The sequence below is a fragment of the Mchenga conophoros genome, linkage group LG2 (genome assembly GCF_057382185.1).
Source record: "Mchenga conophoros isolate Kocher_MC1m ecotype Shallow Benthic linkage group LG2, M_conophoros_male_GT1.1, whole genome shotgun sequence".
NCBI lineage: Eukaryota > Metazoa > Chordata > Actinopteri > Cichliformes > Cichlidae > Mchenga > Mchenga conophoros.
The window spans coordinates 4,744,409-4,759,463 of NC_140527.1; the positions used below are offsets into that span (position 1 = coordinate 4,744,409).

General features: G+C 37.8%; 1 protein-coding gene across 2 annotated transcripts in view; it reads right to left on the bottom strand.

Annotated features, from left to right (window-relative positions):
• Positions 1-2,759: 2,759 nt before the first annotated feature.
• lingo2 (leucine rich repeat and Ig domain containing 2) overlaps positions 2,760-15,055 on the bottom strand; it is a 222,081-nt gene continuing 209,785 nt past the window's right edge. For both annotated transcript variants that reach the window (XM_085284003.1, XM_085283996.1), the window contains exon 5: positions 2,760-5,664. In XM_085284003.1, coding sequence (XP_085140129.1) covers positions 3,814-5,652 — 1,839 coding nt within the window. In that variant the 5' untranslated portion in view covers positions 5,653-5,664 and the 3' untranslated portion in view covers positions 2,760-3,813. The remainder of the gene's footprint in view (positions 5,665-15,055) is intronic.

The following is a 15,055-nucleotide window of genomic DNA, read 5'->3' on the forward strand; positions in this document are numbered from 1 at the left end:
GGACAGCTACAGGTACCTTGGTGTTCATCTGAACAACAGACTGGACTGGACTCATAACTCAGACGCCCTCTACAGGAAAGGGCAGAGCAGGCTGTACCTGCTGCGGAGACTCAGGTCGTTTGGGGTGGAGGGCCCACTCCTGAAGACCTTCTATGACTCTGTGGTGGCTTCTGCTATCTTTTATGGTGTGGTCTGCTGGGGCGGCAGCATCTCTGCTGGGGACAGGAAGAGACTGAACAGGGTGATCCGAAGGGCCAGCTCTGTTCTAGGATGCCCTCTGGACCCAGTGGAGGTGGTGAGTGACAGGAGAACGGCGGCTAAGCTGTCATCCCTGATGGACAACGTCTCCCACCCCATGCAGCAGACTGTGACAGCACTGAGCAGCTCCTTCAGTGGGAGACTGCGGCACCCACGGTGTGGGACGGAGAGATTTCGCAGGTCTTTCCTCCCCACTGCTGTCAGACTCCACAACAAAGACTTTAACTGAACAAACACACACATCCACACATGTGCAATAACACTAAGTGCAATAATCTTTTCTGGCATCGTTGTATTTTTACTCAGTTGTATATAGCATTCGTATTCTATTTTTATCTTATTGTATATTTTTATTCTATTTTATTCTACTGTATATAGTATATTATTTTATTCTATTCTGTACAGCTGTGTACTGTATTTATTCTTATTGTATTCTAATTTTTGCGTCATAACTTTTGCACTGTCCACTTCCTGCTGTGACAAAACAAATTTCCCACGTGTGGGACTAATAAAGGTTATCTTATCTTATCTTATCTTATGCTGCCTCATAGCACAAAGATCCTGGGTGGAATTTTCTGTGTCATTTCACCACAATCCAGACATGCACACTAAGCTAATTGCTGATTATGATCTGAGCATTGTGTGGACCTTCTCTATTCTTTAGACATTTCATTTAGTGTATAAAAAAAAAGATATCAAAATAAAAGGTGTGTTTGGTATTTGACCTACAAAACAAAGTTAACCTTGTTTCTTTTGTATTTTTGGTCCAGTTGTAGCATTTGGTGCTCTCATTTCGTAAGCAGCCCAGAGGACTACAGGCTTGGAAACTTAGTCTAAAGACTCTACCTTTAGACAAGTGTGGAAGAAGAAATTAGTCACTCTTGATGTCTCATGCAAATATACTTTAGACAAAAACATGTTAAGCAGGGTGAAGTAAAGTAACTGAATTAATTTCTTAAGTTTGGTTGCTCTGCAGTTGATGGAGGAGGAACCAATTTGGAAGTCGCTATTTCTTTTACTCTTCATCACAAGACACAAATGCAACATAAATGTGAGGTTCAGTATATTAAGTATAACTGCTGAAGCTATATAATATAAATGCCAGTTTTGGGGGTACTTCCTATTTTAATTTTCTTATTTGGCACATACATAATGGCACCTGTGAATTTCTCTTTAAATGCTGATGCTCTCTAAACTTTGCCTTTCTTATTGTCACTTTGGATTAAGACATGTAATACAATTCAGTGCACTAAAGCTTGTTCCATGATTCCAACTTACAATTGTACTTAGTTTGCTATGATTTTATATAGCCCTGCCTACATTAACACATTGATAAATTATTTATAGACCATTTCAATCTGTTTTACTCTGATACTAAATTACTCAAATGTTTGAAATAATAAACTTTTTCTACGACTGAAGTTTCACTCAACCCCAAGGAGTTGACTGGCTGGCCTGGAATCACTATTATCCAACACGATGCCAATGGGCATCATGTATAGGTAAAAAGACAATGGTTCTTACATTTTTAATAACATACACAGTTATTACTTATACATACCAGTATTATAACCCTCATATCCCTGTAACAGTCACACCCAGAGGCTGTGCAAAAGCAACAGCAATATATATATGGTGTTCCACATTTAGGTAATTTGTTTATTTTTTTCAGCTCATCTTAAATCTTCCTGCTGCAGCCAAGACATTTTTAAAAAAGGGGCATGTTTTACTTTGCAGGCAAACTGCTTCTGTTTTCATCTTCAATTTACATTGTGTAAGTTGGATAATGGAACAACCCGAGTTGTATTACATATTTTCATCTAAAGTGACAACAACAAAGGCATAGTTTACATGTTTAGACATCATCCCCATCTGAAGAATGAATTCACAGTATACATTTGTATTTGCACAAATAGGGCAATAAAAACACAAAAAATGTCCAGAACTGACATTTCTCATCATACAACCAGCCAGTCAAAATAAAACAACTGAAAATGTGGATCTGATAATGTGACAACACAGTTAAATGTATGAATTCTTACAAAATGAATTACAAAATTATATATAAATAAGAAATTTATTTGTTGTAAGAAACGGGAGTTAAAGATGTTATAAGCTAGTAACTCCATGATAGTTAAAGTGAAACTAAATACAAACTATAGCTTCATTGAGTTGGCCTGTACAGACATAATTTAATTATTTTTGTGAACATTTAGAATGGATCACTGCAGTTCTGGATCACTGTACCATATTATCAAATATTTCTAGCATTGCATTTTGGCATTTGCAAGTAAATATTGTTCATATAAGTATTTATCTCTTAACCATGGTTGACTACATCACTTTCAGTGTTAATGCTTTGAATGTTTCTGTGAGGTTTTAGAGACTGCAACAATAAAAAAGGAATTAGCAATGATACACTTATTATTACACCATTGATGTGAAGTCTATCAGTGAGGCTGCGTAGAAGATGATTATATTTTATGCATTTAGTCAGACACTTTGGTACAAATACATTTTTTTATTTCACATACATAGTTTTTTACTTTTACTTTTGTTTTCACAATCTAAATGATTCAACAACAAAATGAAGAACTACCACAACAAAGTCCAAAATTCCTACTGGGGAAAATGATGCAAATGTCACTGTAGTAAAACTGACACATGTAGTTTGCCAACTAGCAAAGGTACAGTTAAAGGAATAAAAATAGACAAAATAAGACAGAAAAGTGGTTCATGTAGGTTGCTTGACCAATACTCAATGTTATGACAATCCAGCTGTTATCCTGAAAAGTTTTTGAAGACTGAATTTTGCAAAATTCTTAATACTTTCATGAATAAAATCATTTTCTTGTGCTTCTATTGATAAATGATATATATATTTATTAATATTTATTCAATTGGGGAGCAGAGGACAAATACTTAGCCATAGAAGCCCTTCTGGAATCAATGGAAACTTCAAAAGCCTGAAGAATGTACTTGTGGAACAGGGTTATAGCAATTTTAGCAAGTGTATCCCATGAATATTGCTATGAACTATTCTTTTGAACGATTATGTACATACATGTACATAATGAAGCATTACGTACACATATGAAAAATATAGAACATAGGAAATGGTGTTTCATTGATTGGTGAATAAGCATGGCGCAAGACTAAACAAAGTAGGTTATAGCTTAGATACAAATTTGTAATGTACATTGTTCAACTGAGTCTGTAGATCCATCCCAAAACTGAATGATTCTGGGACATATAAATTTCAAAAAGTTGATAACTGACACTTATTTCATCCAGGTCTTCATGAGAGCAACTCATCTGAGAGGTTTTTCCAGCAGTGATAGTCATTCTAAAATCTTTTTCATTTGAGACACAGTATTCAAGAACTATATCAAGATCCACAGATTTAAGGTAATGCTCATCATTTTGTGATGCCCCAAGGTCTTTTCACTACCACTCTTCCTGTAGCAGTGAGAAGATTCAGTCATTCTGTTTTCAAAAAAATACACTGTACTTTGGGCTTTTCCACAATCCAGACTCTGAGTTCTATAAAAGAAGTCACATCATTTTCATGTTAAAACGACGAGGACCGGCTTGTCCCTCTGCTGAGTCAACATTAGTGCCGTTAGACTTTGATCGTGGCACATGTTCAACATCTATATTGTTTTTGTGTTTTCCTTTTCCCCTGCTCCAAACAAAAAGAAGCAGGAAACAAAACAAGACCACTCCCAGGAATGTGAAACAACCCATAGCTGTTGACACTAAAATAGTCTTAAGGTCAAAACCGAGGGTCACACCAGTCGTTCCATTGGCAGTGGCATTGCTGGGATCTGTGTAGTACTGGGTCCTGTTGGCATACAGTGATCCTAAACTTTTCACCGCCAATGATGTCTTCAAGGTGTCATTTCCAGCAGTGTTGGAGGCAAGGCAAAGGTACTCTCCACTGTCTTGGACTTCTGCTGCCTTGATTTCTAGTGTACCATTTTTATGGATGGTTACTCTACTATGGCTGTTTGTTAGCACTCGGCGATGTGGGGACAACCAAGACACAATTGGCCTTGGTGTCCCATCAGCACTGCAACGCAACATAGCCTGCTGACCCTCATCTACAGTAACTGTTTGTGTTTTATTTTCACGAATTTTCGGTTTGGTACATGTAACATAATAAGACAGGAGAGTCTCCTTAAACTCCTTAAAAGGGCGTCCACGAATGCCCTCAGGTGTGCTGCATTCTGGCTGTGAATCCCCAAAGAAGATGGAATGCCTCTTCTGCAGGATCCACATGAGGCGGCAATCACACACTAAGGGGTTGTTGTCAATGAGAAGAACCGCCAGAGCCTCAGGAGACTGAAAAACGCCCTTTTCCAATGTATCCAGTCGATTGTGTGAGATATTGAGAACTCTGAGACCCCGCAGACCTTGGAATGCATACTGTTCAATGGTGGTCAGCTGAGCTCCAACAATATGCAGCTCTCGCAGCCGAACCAGTTCCATCAGCATGCCCGCTTCAATGTGCCTGATGCGGTTGTAGGACAGATTGAGATGTGTCAGATAGGGAAGATGCTTCAGGGCTAGGTAAGGGAAGGTGGACAAGTTGGTGTTGGTTATAAACAGTGTTGTCAAGTTGAGGCCATGCAGGGTATTAGCTGGCACATGGTCTAGTGAAGGCCAGTTATCAATTTCTAAGTGCCGCAATCGGAATAGCTTTTTGAATGAGTATGGATGTAAAGTGCTAATGCTGAGGTATCGTAGATGCAGGCTGACCAGGTTGTGCAGATGAGAAAGAGCCTCAGTGGGTACAACTGTTAGGTTGCACCTTTCTAAGGTTAGTGTCTCCAGGCTTAAAAGTCCACTGAATGCACGGTGAGAGATGTAAACCAGGTCATTGTCACCCACTTCCAAAAACCTAAGATTGTGCAAGTCCTGGAACATATAATCCAGGAGAATGACAATCTTGTTGTCACTTATATCCAGTCGGGTAAGATTGGCTAAGCCTGTGAAGACACCCAGAGGAATAAGCTTGATTCGATTGCTTTTGAGGCTGAGCGAGTGCATGTTAAACAACCCATTGAATGCTCCAGGCTCAACATAGCTGATAATATTTCCACTGAGGTCAAGTTCCTCAAGCCCAGGGAAGGCAAAAAAGTCATCGGGGTTGATCATTGTCAGCTTGTTCTTACTTAAGTCCAGGATTCTTGTTTCAGTTGGGATGCCATCTGGGATGGTGGGCATGCGCTTACGGTGACAGACAACTGCCTTGCTTTGTGCTGAACACTCGCATCGCGAGGGACATCCCAGGGTAGAACCCACAAAAACAGCCACGAGGGCCAATCCCAGGAAAGGCTGCCAGCATGAGATGACCGTGTGCGGCATGACTTTGCTCATAAACTCGACCATTCTGTCACGGTTCTGCAAGACAAGAAAACAAAGGGAGAGAAAGCGATATATTAGCTGGTTCCTCATGATAGACTTCATTGTGTGCCTGAAGAATGAATAATGAATATTCACAAATAACATAGGAGAATTAACTATGGAGAAAACCACACAAGGTGAACATAAAAATATTTGATAAATGTAGCTCACCACATCGAAATATCAAGAATGCCTTCCTTAGCATTCTTGTGGATGCATACAGGGTGAACAATTGGGTGCTAGGCTTTGTTTTGACATCACCCACTGTTTCAATAGAAACAAAGAACTTCAGAAAAAGTTTCTTAAAAAGTTGAATGTTTTTATTGTAAATGATTTATCTATTTTTGACATGTGTATATATATATATATATATATATTTTTTTTTTTTTAAGCACATTGTTATTCGGAAATAGTAGCATTCAGAAAAAGTATCCACCCTATCTCTAAAAGGACAGAAAGAAGAAAAAGAAAGAATAAAGAATAAAAGAAACCACTCGAAAATCATGAAGTTCATGGAGGTGTAACATGGAAAAATTGAGAAACTTACAAAACTGAAACACATGTAACATTCAAAGAACATTATGAATATCATTACAAGCATTTCCTCCAAAAGAGCAGAATTTACTAATTTGTCATGTTGAATATTTTTATATTTTTTGATTTAGAAATAAAACATGTTTAAAACATGGATACTCGAGAAAAAATAATACAAAACACAACTTGCACTATATCACTGGGTGGCTTTACATATTTCGGTTATTCATACATACAGCTGTACTTATATCATAAAGCACATACAGTAGATACATGAACTAATGCCGTGTTTGCAACAAACAGACTGGGTGACAGGTTGCAAGGATTGCAAACCATTCCTGCCTCATTTGGTGTGTCATGGGCTGTGCTAAATTTAAACGATGACAGGAATAATCTGAATTTCTCCTCAGGCTTATTCTAACAGATTATGGTGCAAAGATAATATGATGACATACTTATCTAAAGAGAAGCATTATATAAACCTAAGAAATCAACTAAGATAGCTGAAATATTTCTGCTGCTGTAATATAATATTTATATGACAGGACATTTCTATATGGAGGGGGCATATATGAAAAGTAAACTTTCATATTGATATTTTAATGTTCAGTTACTATTCAAACAGTATAAAGATTTATTTTCAAGTCTAGTTTAATACAAACAGCCACGACACAGATAACTGCAGCCTTGAGAGGACTGCTGAGAAAAGTTGATTTAAGAACTTGGTGAAACAGTTCTACTCCGAGTCAGTCCCAAATGACCAAGATACTTTCCATTTTGCTAAGGGAGAGACACTCCAGAAACGTTAAAAACAATACGCTAGTTTCTGCTAATTTGTTCAGTAACTACCCAGAGTTCATGACAATCGGCCAGCGTCAGAACCTGGATCGACAGCTTCAGAATTGGCTCATTTCACCACAGCAGACCAGCACAGTGCCCACATTACTGTAAGTGCTGCACCTATCCATCCGCCAATCTCCTGCTCCACTCTTCCCCTCACTCATGAACAAATCCTCTGAGACCGTTAAAGTCCTCCACTTGGACCAGCAACTCACCCCTGGTCTGGAACGGACATGCCCCCCTTTCATAACTGAGAACCATGGCCTTATACTTGCAACAGTTTATTCTCATGCAGCAACTTCACACAGAAGTGCAAACTGCCCCAAAACTGCCTTGTTGGAGGTAACCAACAGTTAGCCATTGGGGGTCATATGATTGTTGGGGTTTTCTCTGCTTTCTCTGTATGTTTTTAACTGGAGTCCCCTGGGACCTCAAAACATTTTAAACAATCACTAATTAAAGCAGAAAGGCAAAACACTAATGTGACATCACTAGAAACAAATTGCATTTTTAATAATGGTTGTATGACTGGGGTATGACGAAAAATATACCCCAGTCAGTAGGATGAGTTTTAATATCAAATATATCGAGTTTATCTTTTTGAATTAAATTAGAAATAAATGGAAGATGTAAATTAAAAACATTAAATAAATAATGTAACTCATTTACATATTTCTTTCCTATATTTTTGCAATAAAACACTCATTATTTCAAGATGATTTTTAGAAAAATACAACACTACAAAATGGTATATATAAACAGTATATTTAATCAAGATTATTCTTTCAATCTAAATACTAACATAGGTATCTTTTTCTCAATCTGAAAGCCCTATCAGTGTTTTAGAAGTAACTAGTAAGATTAGTAAGATTTTGAAAGTGGCTTCAGTGGCTCCATATTGTGGAGATTAATATATTTGCTTAACACATGAAAGAACCCCAGGTTGAGACAGGGAGGGGACACAAACCCCTGAAAGGGTTGCAGGTAAGGAAGCAGATGAAATAAACTGTCTTGATTATCACAAATAAAATTCAAGGATGCTCACAACTGGCTCTCCACATTAACTGAACATACAGGGCTTCTCCTAATACACACACACCTGTAACTTCTATGTTTTGTAGTTTTTTAAATTTACGCAGGATTGTCCTTTAATCCTAACTCTTAAAACCACTTAAAAATAGAGCACAATCAAAAGTAAATGAAGCCGATAATGATTTTAACATAGTAGTCAATCAATCACTTCTAGCTACAGTGGACAAAAATGACTCTCTGTACAGAACACTCTTGTTGTGCACAAATCTTTCCACATAATAGCTGGCTTATGTACTCTGGCTGTCCACATGAATTGCAGCACAATATGATTTGATGGTTTACTAAGAGGGTGTCTAATCAGGATAATGATTGGAATTCTTTGTAACAGTTCATAATCAGGATTTGAGTGAGCCTGTTATGTGACCTAGTCACCTGCACACTTCTGAATGAGAGTACCCTAGTGCATCAAGTGCATCATCAGCGGCACCCACTCAAGTGTGTCCTGCATCGGAGCAAATGCCGCATAGAATTAGGCAGATGCCCCAGGGCAGCGTCCACAAATAACATTCCAGCTATCTGTTCATTCACAGTTATTTTTTGTGTGGAACTCACTTCTGAGTGCACTGTTTATTTTTCTTTTCCTTACAATTTCCTTTATAATTTAACTGCAAACAACATATATTTAGTGTGCTGTGTGTTCTGAGCTATGTTAGAGTGATTGTGTATTTAACAAGATACAAGATACAAAATTTTCACTCTCTCACATGACAAATTTGTTCAAAAATGGTCTTTCAATAAAACCAGATTTTTAAAAAAAACAAAACAACCCAACCTTGGATTTTCAAGCATTTTCATTTTATCTCAATATTCTGGAAGCTTCCTATGACATTCACCGACAGTCCAATGGCAGAAATCCTGCAATGCACTGTGAGATAAGTCTGTACGGGGAAGGCTTTTCTATAATGTGGCCCTTGACCCACATTAGTGCAGAGTGGGATCCTGAGAGGGGGATGATAACAGCTAATGGTGTCTGACTCAGCATAAATCCATGAACAGACATTTCGCAGGGATGCTGAGGTCACATGAGCAATGCCATCAACCCAAGCATACATACACAAATGGCCCAATGTGAAGAGCAAACTTATAACACTTTTCTTGGCTATTAAATCATCATTTGCTCTTCCAGTAAGCTCACATCACTGAATAATTTCCATATGAATCGCTAAAAACATATGGGGCACTTCCATCCCATGTTCCCTCTTTAATTTTCAACACAGCCTCAGGCAAACTTGTGAGGGGATGAGTAGAAATGATGCCCGACTTTATCAGAGTGGCAAACCACACAGTTACACTGTTAGTTAGAATTTTATTCTTTCTTCAAAGGCTTTCTGGTCAAAAGAAATCCGTTATATTTCCTCATCATCAGCTGCACTTGTGCACGATATATAAGCTATTAGTCTTGTCAGAATAATAGTGCAACTCAGAACTCTTGACATGATGTCCAGGTAAATGAATCCTACAAGAGGTTTTATCAAAACGAGATTTGAAGGTGAGAGTGTTGCAATTGCTCCCTGGGCAGCTGACTGATGGGTAACTGCAGAATTTCTGTTTATTTTTCTTTGGTATGGTCTCACTATAACTATTTTATTTTGCTTACCCTTTTTTTAGAGCATTGTCTTGTAGCATATCCATACAGACAGCATGTACAAAGTCAGAGATGGTACTATGCTGCGATCTATATCGCACATATAGTGCATATACAAAGTGCATGCAGGTGAATTTGTGTAGGTCCATCACTGAAAACACACATCTCATCAAAATGGTGATCAGATACGCTGTCCATGGTCCTGAAATCATACCGGTTTAATTTATTTAATACTTTGCTGTTTGAGTGTAATAAATCTATTTAATGCATAAACAGCACCTTAAAACTAACAAACAATTTCCAAACTCTAAGTGAAAAACGGGATGCTATTCAGAATTCCCATCCAGAATTCAGATTATTTTTAGGACAAGTATCAAAGTCGGTGTTTTCTTCCCTCAATTCTTCTCCCTATTGAGAAGATTGTAAAATTCCTGCCACAGACGGTAAACCAAAACCTAAAAATGAAGAATTGCAAGAAGTTTTGTTGTCGCCGGTATTGCATGGGTCCTTTAGGCTGGAGTTCACTAAGCTAATTTACAATTAGATGACTTGGAAATCTCTACATCTTTATCACATCTTTGTTTGGCTCTTTAGCACATGCTCTCAAATCTCAAAACGTCCCCTCTACACAGCAATAACTGCCACATTATCAAAGCCAAAAAATAAGGCAAAATAATAAGACAAAAAAAAAATGACTGCTTTGACATTAGACATTAGTACAATTAGTAATAAATGACATGTGGCGAACATTAGTAAATCAGTTTGCGCTTTGTACATACTGGCAATGCAATTTTTATGCCAGAACTAAGTTTGTTCTGGTGCAATGTGCTAGTGAATATGGCCATAGTGAAAAATTTGGTTTTACTGGGTACAGTGAATTAGATGATAAAACTGTTCATTTACATGTAATTAAAGTCATTAAAGTCACATGATAGCAAATGCAACAAATCTATTTACCTTGAATCTGAGCTTGCTTATTTAGAACAAGCTGAAATTTGAGGAGGCAAAGTCTGTATTTATTCCTTTCTAAAAAAAAACAAAAAAATAAATAAATTTTAGTTGTTTAGTTTTCAGTGTTCTATGTAAAAGACAATACTAATTGTTGTAGGCACGGTCGTTTAAGACGTAGTATCTCCGAACTATAGCCGAGTGTAGCAGACATAAACCTCAGATGGTCGATATGACACATGTCTGTCCTTCTGCACATTCATCCTTCTTTTATTCCACAGAAACATGGTAGAAAGCAAACTAAGTCTAGGAATCATGGGTCAGTTTACACATAATTATCTCTCTCCGTGCTGAGAAAAGTGGACACTCACCATCTATCTTTGATTTCAAATTATTTACCAACTAATTATTCACAGAGCGCCAATAAAAAGCTGATATAATCATGGATAATTCACTCAACAGTACAGGATGCTGACTTATTAGAATATATGTGATCTTAGCAAAGGAAGAGAAAAAGATTTGCATGCTGTGATGTAAGAGAGTTTTAAGAAAGCATAGTTAAGCCTAATAATACTTCACTATTAAAATCATATGTTTCTGAAGTTATTTGAATGCAGGGTGCTAGGGCATAAAACTTGTCCAGGATTATATTAAGCTGTCTTTTCAAGTAAAACCATGCAAATCAATGTTGGTATAATGCATTTTTGTAGACTGTATGTCACTGGTTGACTTTGTAACCACTTGGTTTCCTAAGCCATAATCCAGCACAGTATTGGTTGTAAACATTTTGCTTTGGTATTTATTTAAGGGGTAAGTTTGCACACCCTGAATGGTCACAAGGCACTTCTTATTTTGCCTCAGAATTTTGAGGATTTAGATAACAACTTGGCCTCTGTGCAATCAACCAATGAAAAGCCACTTGTGAAATGTTCCTGCCTCTATCTCCTCAGGAAAGGTTTTCAGACTGTGTTTGATGTGGCCCCCAGGCACTGATCATTGCACATAATGTGACTCCTCTTCACACAAAAAACCTCTCTGCATTAATGGTGGATGGTTGGAGAAAGTTGCTTTCTTTACCCAGCAATTATTAACACTCCTTAAAAAGCATAATCAAAGTGTTAGATTTCAATTTTTTGAGTTGGAAGATGGCTCCAAAGAAAGAGCTACTCTGGAAGGCAGGAAATGGATGAAAATTAACTCTGGGAGCTTGAGTGAAGCTGCAGAGGAATGGGACTGTGTGCAGAGTAAAGCTGTAATAAAAGCAACATTATGTGTAATCATGCAGGGACAGTGTATGCTACATACTGGGTGCAGCGTGCAAGAAGCAAGCCTCAGATTAGCATCTGATATGGCTGCCCTCATGCCAAAGGGTCCAGGTCATTGCAGTGTAGTTGGTTATCATGTGAAAAGAATATGAACCAAGACTCTTTCAGAAAGTGACAAAACCATACTGTAGTATGTAGAGTTAAAAAACAAACCTACATACAAACACAATATTACAGCACTGGGCATATCTTAATTTAAGTATAAGATAGAAACCACGCCAGCACTTATCCTTCTTTTTTTTTTGCATTTACACTGGTCAGAGTTCCTGCAGCCCTGAAATGGTTAATTCTTGCTTTCTGAAAACAGAGGAATACAAAAGCAAAGTCTTTGATAGCTTAATTTCCCAGATAACTACAAAATAACAGCACAACCTCATAAGGGTCATTGTAAGGGAAAGTTATTAAATCATCATTTTATTTTAATGAGGCTTATATCTTATAATGATGCTACCCTGAAGGAAAGATGTTATTAACTTGCAGGTTAGTTCACAGTCAGAGTATGCAATTAACCCACCTTTTCAAAAGAGCATCGGCAAGCAATCAAATGGGATCATAATGAGAGGAAAGAGATTGCAATGCTCTTTGGCTTATTCATTATTGAGAGGGTCTTTGCAAAGGGCAGTGAGGCTTTAAGGTGAGCCTGCCAACATGCAAAATAACACTGTACTCCTTTAATAAACCAGTGTGTATCTGACTTCTGATGCTACAGAATGGCTCCACAGGATGTGACCTGGATACGATTAAACAAGTCTGCCTCCTTCAGTTTTGCCAAACACAAATAATTAAGGAAGGAAGGCAGCAATATTTCAAATAAAAGTAGGAGTAGGAAAAACAAGAATAATGTGAGCAGCGGCAGTCTTGTTGACTCCTAATGCATGCAGATGGCAGCGAAACAATCTAAAGACGTTGCTGGTAATTGTTCTATTTTCACAACAATTTTCATAAATTGTTTTCAGCATAGCTAACTGTACAATTCATTAACATATACACTGCAAGAGCAACATAATTATGGTCACGTGACAGAGGGCTTTGGGACCTAGAACCCTTAACAGTGAGGATCAACAGCCTTGGGGCAATAACAGGCTTCCATGCACAGATTACCCTTCTGCTTGGCTTGCAGAGCGAAGTCAAAGCTCAATTAATCCATGTTAATTAGAGATAAACTTGGTAGATTGAGCCAGTTGCTTTTTTTGGTGTCTGATAACCCTTAACTAGGGATAGAGTCAAAAAACACTGCATCAAACAGTCAGATCTTGGTTCATCCCACAGGAAAAGCCTCTCAGACATGAGCCTTAATCCCATGTATAATAACTATTACAATTCTAAACTTTGAAGACAAGCAGGAGGTTGTAAAAAAAAAAAGGGGGGGGGGGGGCGGGAGAGGGAACAAAAACTTCGTAATTAAATGGGAGGATAAAAATAAAACAGCCACAATATGAGAGGACTTAATAAGGTCTGGGGAATAGTACACTGTCATTTCATTACATTTGTGACAAGTGGGAAAAAAATCAACCAATTTCTCAGTTCATTAGAGAGACATGTGCTACGTATTAAGAGCTTTATTGCAGTATATTTTTCTCAGTAAAACTGATTCTCTTATCCAACATAAACATTACTGCACCGTTATATTGATGCTGAAGTGCCTTATATTTCCACTTTAGCAGGTCAGAATACTTCATCTCACATTACTAGTGGAAATGGCCTAAAGTAGCCTATATGTTCCAGAAATGCTGAAAAGAAAGACACTTATTTTCTTATCTAATGCAAATAATCAGAGTCATATATGAAGAGCTCAACAGCAGATCTTTTACCATCTTCAACTTAGCAACCACTTACACAGATACACTACTGTGCACACATTTCCTACGCCCTATGCATATCCTTTTTCAAAAACTCTTTATTTAATGTGTATTGTAGCTTACTAAGCTACATTAGCTAGACAGAGTGAAAAATCAATAAATGCATTAGACAACACATGTCCTGCAATATGAGCATTAGATGAGTTTTTACATGGATGCATGAAAGTATATTAATTACTCATTGTAATTAGAATCCAATAATAATCAAGACTCAAATAAAACACAGATGTGTAGCGTTACAATGTACAACTATCAAAAACCATGTTTTAGATTTGCCATTTTTCACTTCACATTTCAAGCAGTGTTACTACCATAAATCAGTGAAGCCTGGGGGGATTCTCTTTTTTCCACCTGCTACTCCCCCTTGAGAGATTAGCCCACAACAGTACCTCAGAAGCTGTGCGCTATGCCGGTTCTTGCTCAAAGGTGCAACCAGCAGAGTGTGCACTGCTTGCCAACAATAAGACTTGAACCTGCTGCAGGTGTTTACAACCTGCTCCCTAAATCATGTCACAGTATTTCTAGGAATAGGTAAAAAACAAAACATGGATAGGCGTAGGAGGGAAATAAAAAAGAGGCAACTTTAAACACTTTTTCTTAATCCTCTCTCCTTTAATAATTTCATCATAAACTTGCATAACCAGCAAAGACTGTCTCAAATTTTCATCATTCATCTCTTAAATTTTCACTGACCTGGACTCTTTTCTTGTGCAGCCTCAAGTCTAAAGAGCATTTTTAAAATGATAAGCAGAACCTTGAGTGAATTTCTACCTTCTCCGGCTTTGAACTAAAAAACCTTGTGAGATAATTTGTGTGAACTGATGAAAATGCATTTGCAGCCGCTGATAACACATTGTGTGGGCTCCTGAGAGCCCTTGTGCATTCTCTTCTTGGACCCCCACCCCTCTGTTCCTAGGCAGCCTACATCAGGTCTGAGTCAGGGGGTGTTTCATCTGTACAATGACTCAACAACAGAGGCAGTTAAAGACGGTACGCACACACCTCATCCTAGCCTATATTTAAATCAGTCTTCCCATAAATATACCATAAAGCTCATAAATACACAGTGTAGCAACAACATGCAACATGAACAATTAGCTATGATAAAGACATGCACTGCTTCCATAAATGCCTGTTGCAAAAATTTAGAAAACAACAAACAGGATGACTGCACCTGCCATAATGGAAGCGTGATGTTTCCTATT